Source organism: Halyomorpha halys, unplaced genomic scaffold (assembly GCF_000696795.3).
Source record: "Halyomorpha halys isolate HHAL.00 unplaced genomic scaffold, Hhal_1.1 Scaffold20.1, whole genome shotgun sequence".
NCBI lineage: Eukaryota > Metazoa > Arthropoda > Insecta > Hemiptera > Pentatomidae > Halyomorpha > Halyomorpha halys.
The window spans coordinates 1761645-1774897 of NW_027110474.1; the positions used below are offsets into that span (position 1 = coordinate 1761645).

The 13253-nt window shown below is 29.1% G+C and overlaps 1 protein-coding gene across 1 annotated transcript in view; it reads right to left on the minus strand.

Moving 5' to 3' along the window:
* The window catches only part of chas (chascon), a gene marked incomplete at its 5' end in the record, with an annotated part of 397334 nt that overhangs the window by 219921 nt on the left and 164160 nt on the right, over positions 1 to 13253 (minus strand). Inside the window, 1 exon segment of the mRNA XM_067048669.1 lies at positions 10869 to 11027. Within this exon segment, the coding sequence (XP_066904770.1) occupies positions 10869 to 11027 (159 nt within the window).

Sequence of the window (13253 nt, forward strand, 5' to 3'; positions counted from 1 at the left end):
TTCTATCCATTATAGTCCCAAAACCTTTTATTTCTCTTACAAGTCCGACGTTTCGGCCAATCCGGCCATCTTCAGGGACAATCTTAATACAACTTTGAAATTATATATTTTAAAAAACTCTAAACTCCATGCAGGCTATTCTGCCCAGGTAAAAAACATCAATTTCTAATTAGTCAATATTCATTTAAAACATAATCAAAATCATTTATCCCAGACACTATTCCTTAAACTTTTATCACATTATATAATTTCAAAGTTGTATTAAGATTGTCCCTGAAGGTGGCCGGATTGGCCGAAGCGTCGGACTTATAAGAGAAATAAAAGGTTTTGAGATTATAATGGATGGAATTTAAATTATTTATTTTAATAAAAAATACTTTTTTTGGCCCTTAGCAACATTTTGAACGATTTTAAGATCCTCTAGCGATTTAATGAAGTATTTCCGATTACTACTATCAGATCGTGTTCTAACGCACCATTTTATGTCCTACGTAGGACTAAGAAGTGAGACCGCTTTCAAAACACATAGCGGTTGAATTAATTAATCGCTAAGCTGTAACAGTTAACCAGAGTAACAGTTAACCACATCCAACGGGGTCGTTATTAATTAGCACTATTACCGCCTTTAATGGCTTCGTAAATCAATGACATAACGTCACCCTCCAAGGGGGAGGAGTTTAGGGACCCGAGATTAATAACTCTCAAACCAACCAGAGCTCGCGGGGTTAGGAAAGCCGGTTCGCCATTGGTCAATATAAGAACAATTACTCCTATGAGAGAAATGAACTGGGATCTAATGCTTTGCGCAAGCTGGGATAAAAGTCCGAACGGTGGTCTTATGCAACTGTAGAACCGAAATGCTCTCTATATCTCTTGCCAAACAGCCATTATCTCCCAAAGAAACATTAGATATTATCCGCCTATATATTTTCTGAGTGCATGATAACGATTTGAAATGGTGTAATTTGTCAGGGCATTTTAAAATACAACAATATAGGGCTAAAAGATTTATAATTTTTATTGTAAGGAGTGATTTCGAGAATAGGATTGGGGGCATTACTAACCTAAGATATTTTTTTTAATTAATCCTGTATTGATTTTTTCAACGTGATAATTCGAGAAAATCCTGCTTTAAAAAAAATGCGTTAGTAACATAAATTGGATCACATTTTAGTTAATACTATTCCACTTATCCTGGTCGAAAACATCCGCTACCTACATCTAGATCAGCGGTTCCCAAAGTGGGTGCCGCGGGCCCAAATACACGCGAGAAGTGCCGAAAGCGAATCTTACTTTCTTAAAATTAAATAAATAGAAATGAAGAATATTCAATGAATTACATTTACTTTGTAGTTTTCTCTTATTTTCCTATATACTCAACCGCTCTAAGGATGATTGTGGTGATATTAGTGACCCTAACATGGGTACGGTGTAATGTTTTAGTCCCAACACCGTGCCTATTCAAAAAAAAAAAAAAAAAAAGGAATTGCTAATTTCGTCATACCAGGTAAAAAAAAACTGCTCGTCGATCCCTAATCTTACTACTTACTCACTTGGCGGTCGAAACTTTCAATTAATAACAATAAATTTATTTACATGAATATATTAAGGCCTGCTTGAACTTACAGAGTTGAGCTTTAGGGTTTAAATTCCTCACGTATTCAATAATTTACAAAATCCCAAATCCTTTGTAAAATCTTCAATACTTTGACTTCGTCGGTAGTAAAATCCTCCACAAGGGTCCACATGTCGTTTTGGCGATAGCCAAATATGAATCCTTCTATGATGAGCTCTCTAACCATCTGGACCTAGTTCTTTCTAACCTAATTTTTATTTTTATTATACTAGAAGGCGGGGCCATCTCCCATTTAATTAAATTATAAAACGGTCTATTTAATTGGACTACTCGTTATTCAAATAATATAACTGTAATTTACATGAATTCTGTTGTTCAAATTATATTATTTATTTCAATATAGCGTAAGCCTTTTTTTTTAATTCAAATCTTTATCCAAGCATTTTATTTGTACTTTAATATGATTCTAATAAATAAACGACAAAATATACACTTTATTTTTATCATTCTACCTCTTATGTAAAATAAAATATTACACGCTGATCACTAAAAACCTTTTTTTGTTTAATAGAGAGAAATATTCTACGTATTATTTCATTTGATTTACTTACCATTTTATAATTATTAATATTACTTTCAATTATAGAATTAATTTTAAATTTTAATTAATACTATTGTATCAGCGGCTTTCATAAACTATAGAGAAAATTGTATAAAAAATATATTGAACATTGAAGTGCAAAAGCAAACATAAAAATTGGTGAACATTGCCAAAAATAAATAATAATGAAAAAAAGGAATTAACTTTTATTGGTCAAAATATTTATTTCATCTCCTTAAATTTAAAAATACGAATAAACTCATTTTATTTGAATAATTTCAATCCACATACATGGTAGAGGTGGTGGTCGTATCATAATAGTGTATTCAAAAAGTTACTTCCACATAACTGCTTATAAATGGTAACAAAAATCAAAACTAAAATTGAATTCTTATCCATAGAAATGACTTATACCACCAGGATACGTATATTCTAAGACATTGGTACGTATTCTACTTATAGTATATCTGTTATATGGAGGAATATTTGCACTGAAGATTGGACCCATGTTTCCTGCCCTATAGTGGATCTATCAATAGGCGCCATACTTGCGGAGCCTAGCTTTCCAACTGGTTTGGTCGGCAATAGATAGGATTTTTTGATAGGTCATGGCTCCTATAAATGATATCTCACACAAGATTTTATACTTTGAATTTCTTAGCTATCTTCAACAAAATTAAATTTGGTACAGTAAATCATGATTATTAATTAGTACATTAATAATCTGGATTACTTACAACTCTGTATTTTATATAATTTTTTTTAACTGAAATTTGAAATAATAAATGAATTTCGTTTTATTAAATCATTTCTAATTTTCTAATATCTAATTATTTTCACTCAAAATGAATGAAAGGATAATAAGTTTAGTAATTCAAGTCATACTTATATTAAAAAAATTAAAACAATAAAATTCATAGTTATAATTCTGACAGTAAAACAAATTATGAAGATATTATTTTCAATGAATTTTTAATTAATATTATGTTCGAGGTTGGCAATAAAATATACCCCTAAGTAATACATAATTCATAAAACTGAAATATCATAAAAGAAAAAGAACATTATATAATGAATAATCATTGAATTTTTTCTTCTCATCTTTTTATTGGAACTAACTTGATTGAATATAGAATTTAAAGGCGAACAGAGCAATAAAAAGGAAAAAAGAGATTCATGCATAAATATTAAAATTTATATTGAATTGGAAAAACTATAAACTAAGCTTGCTTTTATTTTTTAGACCTTAATTTAAATTTTTTTTTAAATTTTAAAAAAACAATGAACGAGAACATAACATCATGTTGTTATTAGTTGTAAGGGAATTTACAATAAATTGCCTAAATTCTTACAACAAAAAGAACAGAAAATTATAGAGAAAAAATTCACTTCTCAAAAATATTTTTTAATGTAACTCATAAATGTAATTTGTTATTAAATAACATAAAAAATCGTAAATCTTTTTTTTTTTTTACATACTTCATTCTATTACATAATCAAAAGGTTATTGAAACATAGTATAATTGTAAAAAATAAACTAACGCTGATATAAACTCATAAAATTTCTTTCTCTGAAAGTTTACGCATTTGTTCCAATAAAAAAAAATGGTGTAGCAAAACTGTCTAAAAATAAAACGCTGTAAAATAGTAATAAATAATATATGTATATGTATAATATAAATGAGTATAATTATGAGAGATAGTTGACCGTGGATGATAAATGAGTTTTTAGCCCTGATAAGGCTAGAAACTCTAGCCGAAACGTCGGCACATTAAAATAAGTTAATCATACTTATTTGTGTTTTCATTGACCGCACCCCCAACCATCTTCTCCTCATAAATGAGTATAGTAATAAAATAGGAATAGAAATTTTTTTTTTAATAGCGTATAAATTAGTAGTTTCTTTTGAGTAAATAATTTAAATGAAAATCATTGTTATACACATAATAAATAATTAATTTCATGTAAGTAAAATATAATATATTTGAAAAAAAAAGTAAGCAATTCAATATACTTTTAAAATTCTTTAATGACTCTTACACTATTTTTTTCTTTCCATTAACGAAAAAAAATAATTTATACATAAAAACTGTCTAACAATAAAATTTTAAAAAAATGATAAAACAGGTACTAATTAACATCGCTTCAGAGGATTAAATTAATGTTCTTAAATTTCTATTATTACGACATTACAGAACCTAACTGAAAAATATTATATCTGAAAAATTCTAGACTTGTATTAAAAATATATAAGAAAGCCATTTATTTTAGCATGTTATATTTTTTAAGATGAACACTTGAAATTATGGTCAAATGCGATGAGTTGATGCGATGATGAGATGCGAGAGTAGATTCGGGTGGTATCGGCCTTTTTCGATTTGAACTGTTTTCCCTCTTTTTCGTTTTTGCCCCGTTAGTTATTCATCAAATTCTTTAATATTTTATGTTTATCCATTGCTTATTATTGCTAACAATGACAGCTGGTTATTTATTATAATAAAGGAAATTAATAGTACTTTAGAGAAATGTTTTTTGTAAATTCACCATTTAAGCTCTGTTAAACTATTAATACCTATTTGATTTTGGAAAGCATGTAATTGTTCATTGGTTTACCAAATTTATCATATTTATCGCGGTTATTAGAGAAAATCCTGAGAAAAATCGATAATATAAAGTGGCACTTCCACTAGATGAATTTTAACGAAAAAGTTGCGGTAACATTCTATACATATGTGTGCTCTGAATATGTAATTTCAGTTTTATAAGTCTTCGTTTTTTGAGCTTAGCTGTTCAAACACAAAGTGAAAGCAAAAAATGCATTCTCCTTCGAAATGTTTTCTTATGAAAAATATGCGGATAAACAATGTCCTGCAATGTCTCAGGTTTTATTGTCAACAAGAAACACAGCACACGCTCTCAATCCCGAAATCTCAGTTCCGTTATATCGGTAACTATTCGCTTTGACGGTTCGTGAAACCAGCTACTTCCGGCACAATACTTTCGTATGGTTTCTTTCATCCTCGTCGCATGGTGTCTCCTTTGTGAAAGATGGAAGTAAAAAGTGAGCAATATATGTAAATAGAGCACAGATTATATCATACGACATGCAAGCTACAATACTGTAATATATAAAAAAAACATACAACCATGAAGGGGTTTTGGTTCAATAATTGTGTTTAGGGTGAACTGAATTTATAACATGAGCTGTGGTCAACACCCAAATTCAATCGCTATTTTTCGAAAGTAAGAATCAATGAACAGATAATGTGTGTTCAACGATATTCGGATTCGAACATTGGTTATGATTAAGAGGCCGAATTTATGTGCACTAAAACACTGAAATACAATTATTTTGTAAGTATTTAGTTTTTACAAAGAAATGAGAAAGTTTTTAGAATTTCAGGGTGGGCCGGCGTAGAGAAAATGGACAGGGCGACGGAATGTGAGGAATGGACGTTTTCTATTTAGCAGTAGGACGAGGGGGGGAGGCGGGGTAGGAGAGCTTTTGGAAGTCCTTTTACTTTCTTGCCTCAGCATGAATAATGTATTGTGAAATTTTTAAGTCTCGGAGGCCTTTCATTCAGCGTCCAATGATCTGTTTGCGGACATATATCTTCTCTACGAGTATCCGCTTCCATCTATGAGGCATTTTGGTAAACTGAATATTTATCTTGATACTTTGGTATTCACAATTAGTTTCTATTTATGATTCCATTAACTAAAGAACCTTTAATTTTATTTCTTTTCAATAATGAACCATTTGGCATTTTTAAAAGTATTAACAAATGGATAAATATGATGATTTAATTATTAACTTATGGAAATAAGAGGGAACATATTTTTCACATTTCTGGAAATTATGATATTTTAAGAAAATGTATATCGTTGAAAAATCAAAGATTTTAAGATAACATATTATTTTATATATTAAGAAGTAGAAGATAATGGAGAAAAAAGAAAAATGGATACATCTTATGTCTGTTCTAAAACAAATTTTCCAGCTAAATTAGCGTGTGCTTGCAACAGTGAGCATATTGGTTTTGTCAGTCTGGTCTTTTTCGTCTCAGTTTAATTAATGTTATTAAATAGTCAGTTTTTTAATTTTGGCTAACATATACATTAGCCTGTCATATGACAGGATGACTAACTCCATAAAATCATCTTAATTTTTTTCAATATTGATTCTATAAAAATTTAGCATTGAGTAAATATTAATAGAATAATGTAAATTTTATTAAACTGCTATATTTTTATATTTCCCCCTTTCTGTTATTATGCCCTTTATAAAATAAAAGGGATGAAAGCGTAAGGAAAACAAATTCGTTTTTCATAAATAAATATGCTAGCTAGGAAATCCATTCGCCATATGCTTAGCGGTTTCGTAATATCAGGAGCACCGCAAGGTCCTTGCACCACTGTTATCCAATACGTACATAAATGGCAATCCTCTTGGCCCTGACATATTAACTGCAGCACATTCATATGACTCTGCATTTTTCACTAGGTTGAGCCAAATAGATTGTTTTAAACTAAGAAAAATATAACCGATCACGACAAGCGTCAATATATCACATGGGGCCCCGGCACTTAACCCCACCCACCTGCTAACCTCGACATGAGCCTCGTTCTACAGGTACAATAGGTTTCCCAACACCTATATCCGATAGGAAGATCTGAGGAATCTTTCAGAAACAGATATTCTTTTTCAGTTATTACCGCATAGCTCAGGAGGTATGTGCCTCAATTTTTATTTATCAATTATTTTCTCATTCATTCTTAATTACATTACAACTGTTTCTAGTTTATCTTTATTATCTATTATTGTTCATTGCTCAATTGTTTTACATTGAAAATAATTATCCATGTCTCTTGCACGAATTTACACTCCCTCCCCTATTATAAACTATTAAGAAAAAATATTACTATAACCATGTGAGGACAACCAGTCCGATTTGGTAATAAAAACTTCAACAAAAAGTAGGTGAGTTGGAGTTAGCCGACGTTAGAAAGAACTTAATTTTGGTTGTTTGTTATTTAATAAAATTATTTTTTTAATGATTAAATAAAAATAAAAATAATTGATTAAAAATTTTATGACCAACACTAAATCCAACTTTGTTCATATAATATTATATAATGATAATAATAAAGCACCACGGTTTTCTTCTATATCTATAGAATAATAAACTTTGGTAGATCATTCATCTTGGGAATTCTATTCCCTCCTTTATTCGTAGTTCTAATACTCTTCCAATCTACATATCCCATATATTCGACTACCTTCTGTCCACCCAATCCCGGAAGAATAAGAATTGAAAGTTTCCAAAAAGCTTTATGTATTTTCCATATTTTATGTCTCAGAGTTTCGTTTATAATTGTAAATATTTACATTAGCAGAAATTGTATCTTTACATTTATTATTTTTTAATTTAATTGAATTAGATTTTTTATACATTTTTTTTCTTTGTATTTACTATCAGAAGTCATCTTATGTTTTATGATATGACATATAGTTTTATTTTATTTGTTCTAACATTTTTTATATATTCTGTTAATTATTGTTGTTTATTTGTATATTTTCTAATTCATTGTTTTATTTTATTGTAAAAAGTTTTGTAATATCATCTTCACTCTAAGGATCTAAAGCCTAAATTTTTAAGCCTGTATATTATTCTAAAGGGATCGACCCCAGAATAAATAAAGATTATTATTATATATATTTTTGTATTCTGTTGGTCATTTTATAACGTTTTATCCGTATACACTGTCAACATAGAAAAAGTTATTTTTGAATGGGTTTATAAAATACTTTTTACCCATTCCACCTACGTATTTACGTATTAACTACGTATACCAACCTACGTATTTTCAGCATAAATTATATCTATCATTTTTAAATCTCCATCTTCAAAACTAGGTTATCAAAAGCGTGATGAAGTAAACATTTTAAAATTTAATATGCACCTGCTTTGACTCACCATAATTCAACCCCTTGTCAACGCATCAATTGTTTTCTGCAATTAAAATTTTATTTATTTATTTTAAAAAAGGGGGTACCATATCGTAGGCTGACCAACCCTAATTTACAATTTATAGAACTATTCATTTAATTATACCACTCGTTGCTCAAATTATATAACTGTAATTTACATGTATTCTGTAGTTTAGATTGTATTATTTTTTGTCAATACAGTGTAATATATTTAAATATATTGTGCTTCCTTTTTTTTCTAACTGTTCAGGGCATATTTTTTTAATTCATTGAGAGATTAATATAAAATATTACATGAATATAGAATTTTTTTTTTTATGTAACAGAGAGTTTTATTTCACTAAAAGAGTAGAATAAAATATTACACGGTAATCATTAAAACTTGTTTATATAGAGAGTTAAAATTTTGCCTATTGATAACTTTATATAATTAAAATCTCACAAAATTATTTTTAAAAAAATAGGAAAACAAAAAACTTTGGAAGAAATATTGGCAGGTAATGAAGTCAAGTATTCACTTTATTCAATGATTCAAGAGTTCAGATTATTACTGTAGTTCAAATCATTCTCAAGCCAATATCAAGAGTAACTTATAATATTATTTAGTCAATAACAGGATGATTATCATTTGATTCCGAGAGTAAAAGACCAAAGAAAGAAAGCCGAAATACTTTAGATTACAATTTTTAACGTGGACAAATTGTTATATAATCCGAATTGTTATAAAGTTATTAGTAGCTCGACACACACACTCTTACAATGACATAAGATCTCATCAGCTGATACCGCAACTCTGATCCCACAATCACATCCTAGGGAGCAGTGAAAGGTGGACATGAAGGCTGAGATGGAATTGAAACAATATAAATATCTCCTAACCTGTCCTCCACCTCATCAAGTCGAATGGCGCGCCACGTGAGTTTGTGTCCGTGCACTGGCCAACCTTCCACCTCGGGCGCCAGTTGTCAAACATCACGGACTAAATTTATTGTCTTCTTAACTTACTGTCTGCTTCGAATTAAAATTGAATAAAGATCAATGTTAGGCATCTAAGAACTTTTCATTTGCAATTTTGAAATATTCATTATTAATACCCGGATCCGTATAGTTCAAGATCCCAAAAGAAGGAAAAAGTAAGTTATTTCATCCCAATATTTTATTACTTTGATGAAAACTATGTATATTAAGTAGTCAAAATTGATGAGCCGGCCATGCATAGCCAGAGTGAACAAAATAGGGAATGTTTCAAATCACTAAGAAAAAGAGATAGTTTTTCATTCAGAGCTCTATATCGTTAAACCTCAATACTACACTAGAAAATTTAGAAAGGACATCTTTTAAAGTAGAATAAATTTACTCAAATATGAGCCCTAACATAGCTATTCGCGTTGAACAATATCCGAGATACTGTTTTTTTACTAGGGGAAATCTAGCTAAGCTAGTTTAGTGCTATAAAGTACTATATGACGTTTATCATCGTAGTAGTAGTTTTAGTGATATAATAAATTAAATTCTAGTCGTTGGGATTATTGATCATAAAAACAACTACAAATATAAACGTTATAAACTACTTTATAGTAAATTAACCTATCTTTAATTTAATTGCTGGAAAACATCTTTACCTATAATGGTTCTCGAGGTATAGTTTTTTAAAAACCAAAACTTTTGTTCAAACAACTAGACATTGTCATCTTTTTTAATTTATTTTGGCAAATATCTTGAAAAGTATTACTCCTAAGAAGATGAAGTAATCAAACAATGGGGTGAAATAATTAACTTCTTTTTCAGCGAGCTCTTGAACAATTATTTCTTTAGTATAGAACATGATCGAAAGTATGTTTTTTTATTCATAGAAAATTTGAAAACGGGTGCGTAGTTTATATAACTAACTATAATTCAGCATAATGCATTGATATTATTGATATTATTGCATATTGAATTGATTGCATTGATATTATTAGTTATATCACATTTTCGGCTATTTTGATTTTTCCAAAAATATAATTTAAAACAGATTACAAGGTATAAGAAAAAGCGAAAAAAAAAAGTGACTACAGAGATGTGATTTTCAAAAACTCCATGGTTTTACAACTCAGAATAAAAATTAGAATGCACCCAGATACTGCACATAAGTAGAAAATTTCAACAATTTATTCAACTTTAAAACAGATTTTAACGATTGATAAATATGCTAAATAGTTTAGGAAAAAAGTAAGGTAAATCGGGACAAATGTCTTTTTAGGGATAGATCAAAACAGATTTTATAAAAATTGTGATTTAGCTGAGGTATAGTGGAAACCAATGACCCACAATCAGAAAAGTTGGACAATGTTGTTTTCTTTCTGAATTTTGACAGCACACTTCTTAGTTATCTAATATTAAAGTAATTGGGTATAATTCATCAGACCTAATCTCTGTTATATATTTGTAAAGAAAATTAATTTCAATTATTTTGAATTTAAAGTTTGCCGCGACATAAGACTTTAGTGCAGGACAGTGTCGACAGAGAGCGTGGAAGATCATCTTATGTATAAACCCTAGTTGTCATTTGACGATGTTATATATTTTTGATAGTATATTAACATATTAACTGTAAAAATAAGATTTAGATGATTAAAATATCCTGTCTAAGCATCTATTTATAAATAAACTTATTTTATTTATACTAGTAATAATAGTAAACTAAAATTAACCCCACCTGATCTGATATGTTGCCAAGGTGCTTGACATCTTCGGTTTCGATCGTCTCGTTCTTTTCTTGGCGGGTGGTAACTTTTTTCTCCCGAACTTCAGTCAGTACCGAAGGGTCACCATTTGGTTTCCAGTCCAATGCTGGTCCATCTCCAATATCGTGATGCTGTAAAAAAATAATTAAATAAATAAATACTCGATTAAAATTCTGAATATTTATTTCTTTTTAATACAGACTAAACTAATCCATTTAGAAGAATAATAAAGTCTAACAAACCAAAGGTTGGATTATATTACCAGAAATATTTACATATCGCTGCTTTTCATTAATAGTGCCATTCCCGACAAAAAATGTTTGTTTGCTTTTATTTTGTGTTTGACGAGTTTCATTCATACCATTAATATTGAGCTTCCTTTGACATAGTCTAGAGGATCATCCCAGTTGAAGTAAAGCTAACTGTTGATCTTCAATTTTTTAACTATATCGATATCAAGTTTTTTTTTGTTTTGTTTTTTTTATAATCTTAATTTTATTTTACTAAAACTCGTGACCACCTCAGTCTTGAAAGAACTTTTACTATCACGACAACTACTACATTATAAATACCATTTTTCATATTACTATCCACAACGTAAACTTCATTTAGTACAAATTGCCTTTATATCCTTTATATAAATGCTGATATTGTATAAATAAATAAAATCGTATATTTTTAATCTCCTAGCTTCACGGAAGAGATAGAAATCCAACTGAAGCCAGTCCGAATACGGATATCCGAAGATAGATATTAATTTGTTTTCTAGCTCCGAATGTGGGTCGTACAGTTTATGTAAAGGCCTAGTGAGAAGATAGAAGCCAACCATATCTAGAAAGTGGGCGCCGAACCAACTTCACCATTCATTAGGACTAAACAGCCAATGCAAATGTACGAGTATTAACCACTTCCAAAGTATCAAGCCTGGATGAAGTATAATAGCTAATGGTCATTGGCATGTCTGATTTAGTGCAGGAATTAAGGTAAGAGAAGATATTATTCCGGCATTGATTGCATTATAGTGTTCCTTAATCCTATAGAGAAAGGAACCCAAGAATGGGTTCATTGCTGTATTAAATTATGTGTACATTCAAAATACATGTAAGGTTAGGTTTACAAGAAAAATTATAAATGCAATTAGATTACTGATTTAATATATTGATTGTGGTTTATATTATTAATTACTGTTCAAAGGTCCACTTTTTCTCTCAACTTATTCTTTTAAAAACTCCTCCAACGTTTCGGCCCTTAAGCCATTTTCGAGGAGAAAACATACAAATATAAAATTTTCTTTCATATTATTATTATATTACTTCCTCACACAATACTAATGTTTTTGAATATACCTTAACCATTAGATGTCCTAATTCATTAATTTGTCTTTTTTGTAGGCTAATTGCCTATGGATTATATCTTTAAAAATCAAAATAAATGATAATTTAATATTACTTAATAATATTAATATCGATTAATTTAAATGGAAATTGTATCCTTTTTAGTCTCAACACTTTTTATTTCAACAGTCCAACGTTTCGGCCATTTCGGCCATCCTCAAGGACATCTTCAATTATAATATATCCTCACATTAAAATTTAAAATTTGTTTTGTAGGCTATTCTGCTCAGGTCATTCATTAATTATAAGTTAAAAACCTATTTTTTTATTTAAAATCATAAATATCTAAAACTTCTTATTTTAAAATTATCTACCAAATCACTACCATATACACAAACCATATACAAAAAAATCAGTTTTACATAATTATGATTTTAAATAAAAAAATAGGTTTTTAACTTATAATTAATGAATGACGAGGCAGAATAGCCTGCAAAACAAATTTTTATGTGAGGAAGAATTTATAATTGAAGATGTCCTTGAGGATGGCTGGGATGGCCGAAACGTTGGACTGTTGAAATAAAAAGTGTTGAGACTAAAAAGGATACAATTTTTGATTTAAATTAATAAATAATTACCTGTCTCAAGAAATTGAAATAATATAATTAAAATATTAATATCGTTCAACAATAACGTTTAATAATATTAATATAATTCAACAATACTGACAGGTTAGGAACCTTCAACAGGACAGGACTTTGTTATCACTTTATTACAAAGTTATTTATAATTTAATTAACATTATTTTTTAATTTGTTCACAGAGAAAGAAATTTATTCAATCATGCTGCCCAAATACATCGGGTTGCTACATTACACAGCATACTGATCAATCCGTGACTGGACATATACAAATTTATAAATTACATTTTTTTGATATGATACATATAATAGAAAGATAACATTTTTTTTTCCACACATTATTATTTTACAATTAATATCAGTCTACAGACTAAATACAATA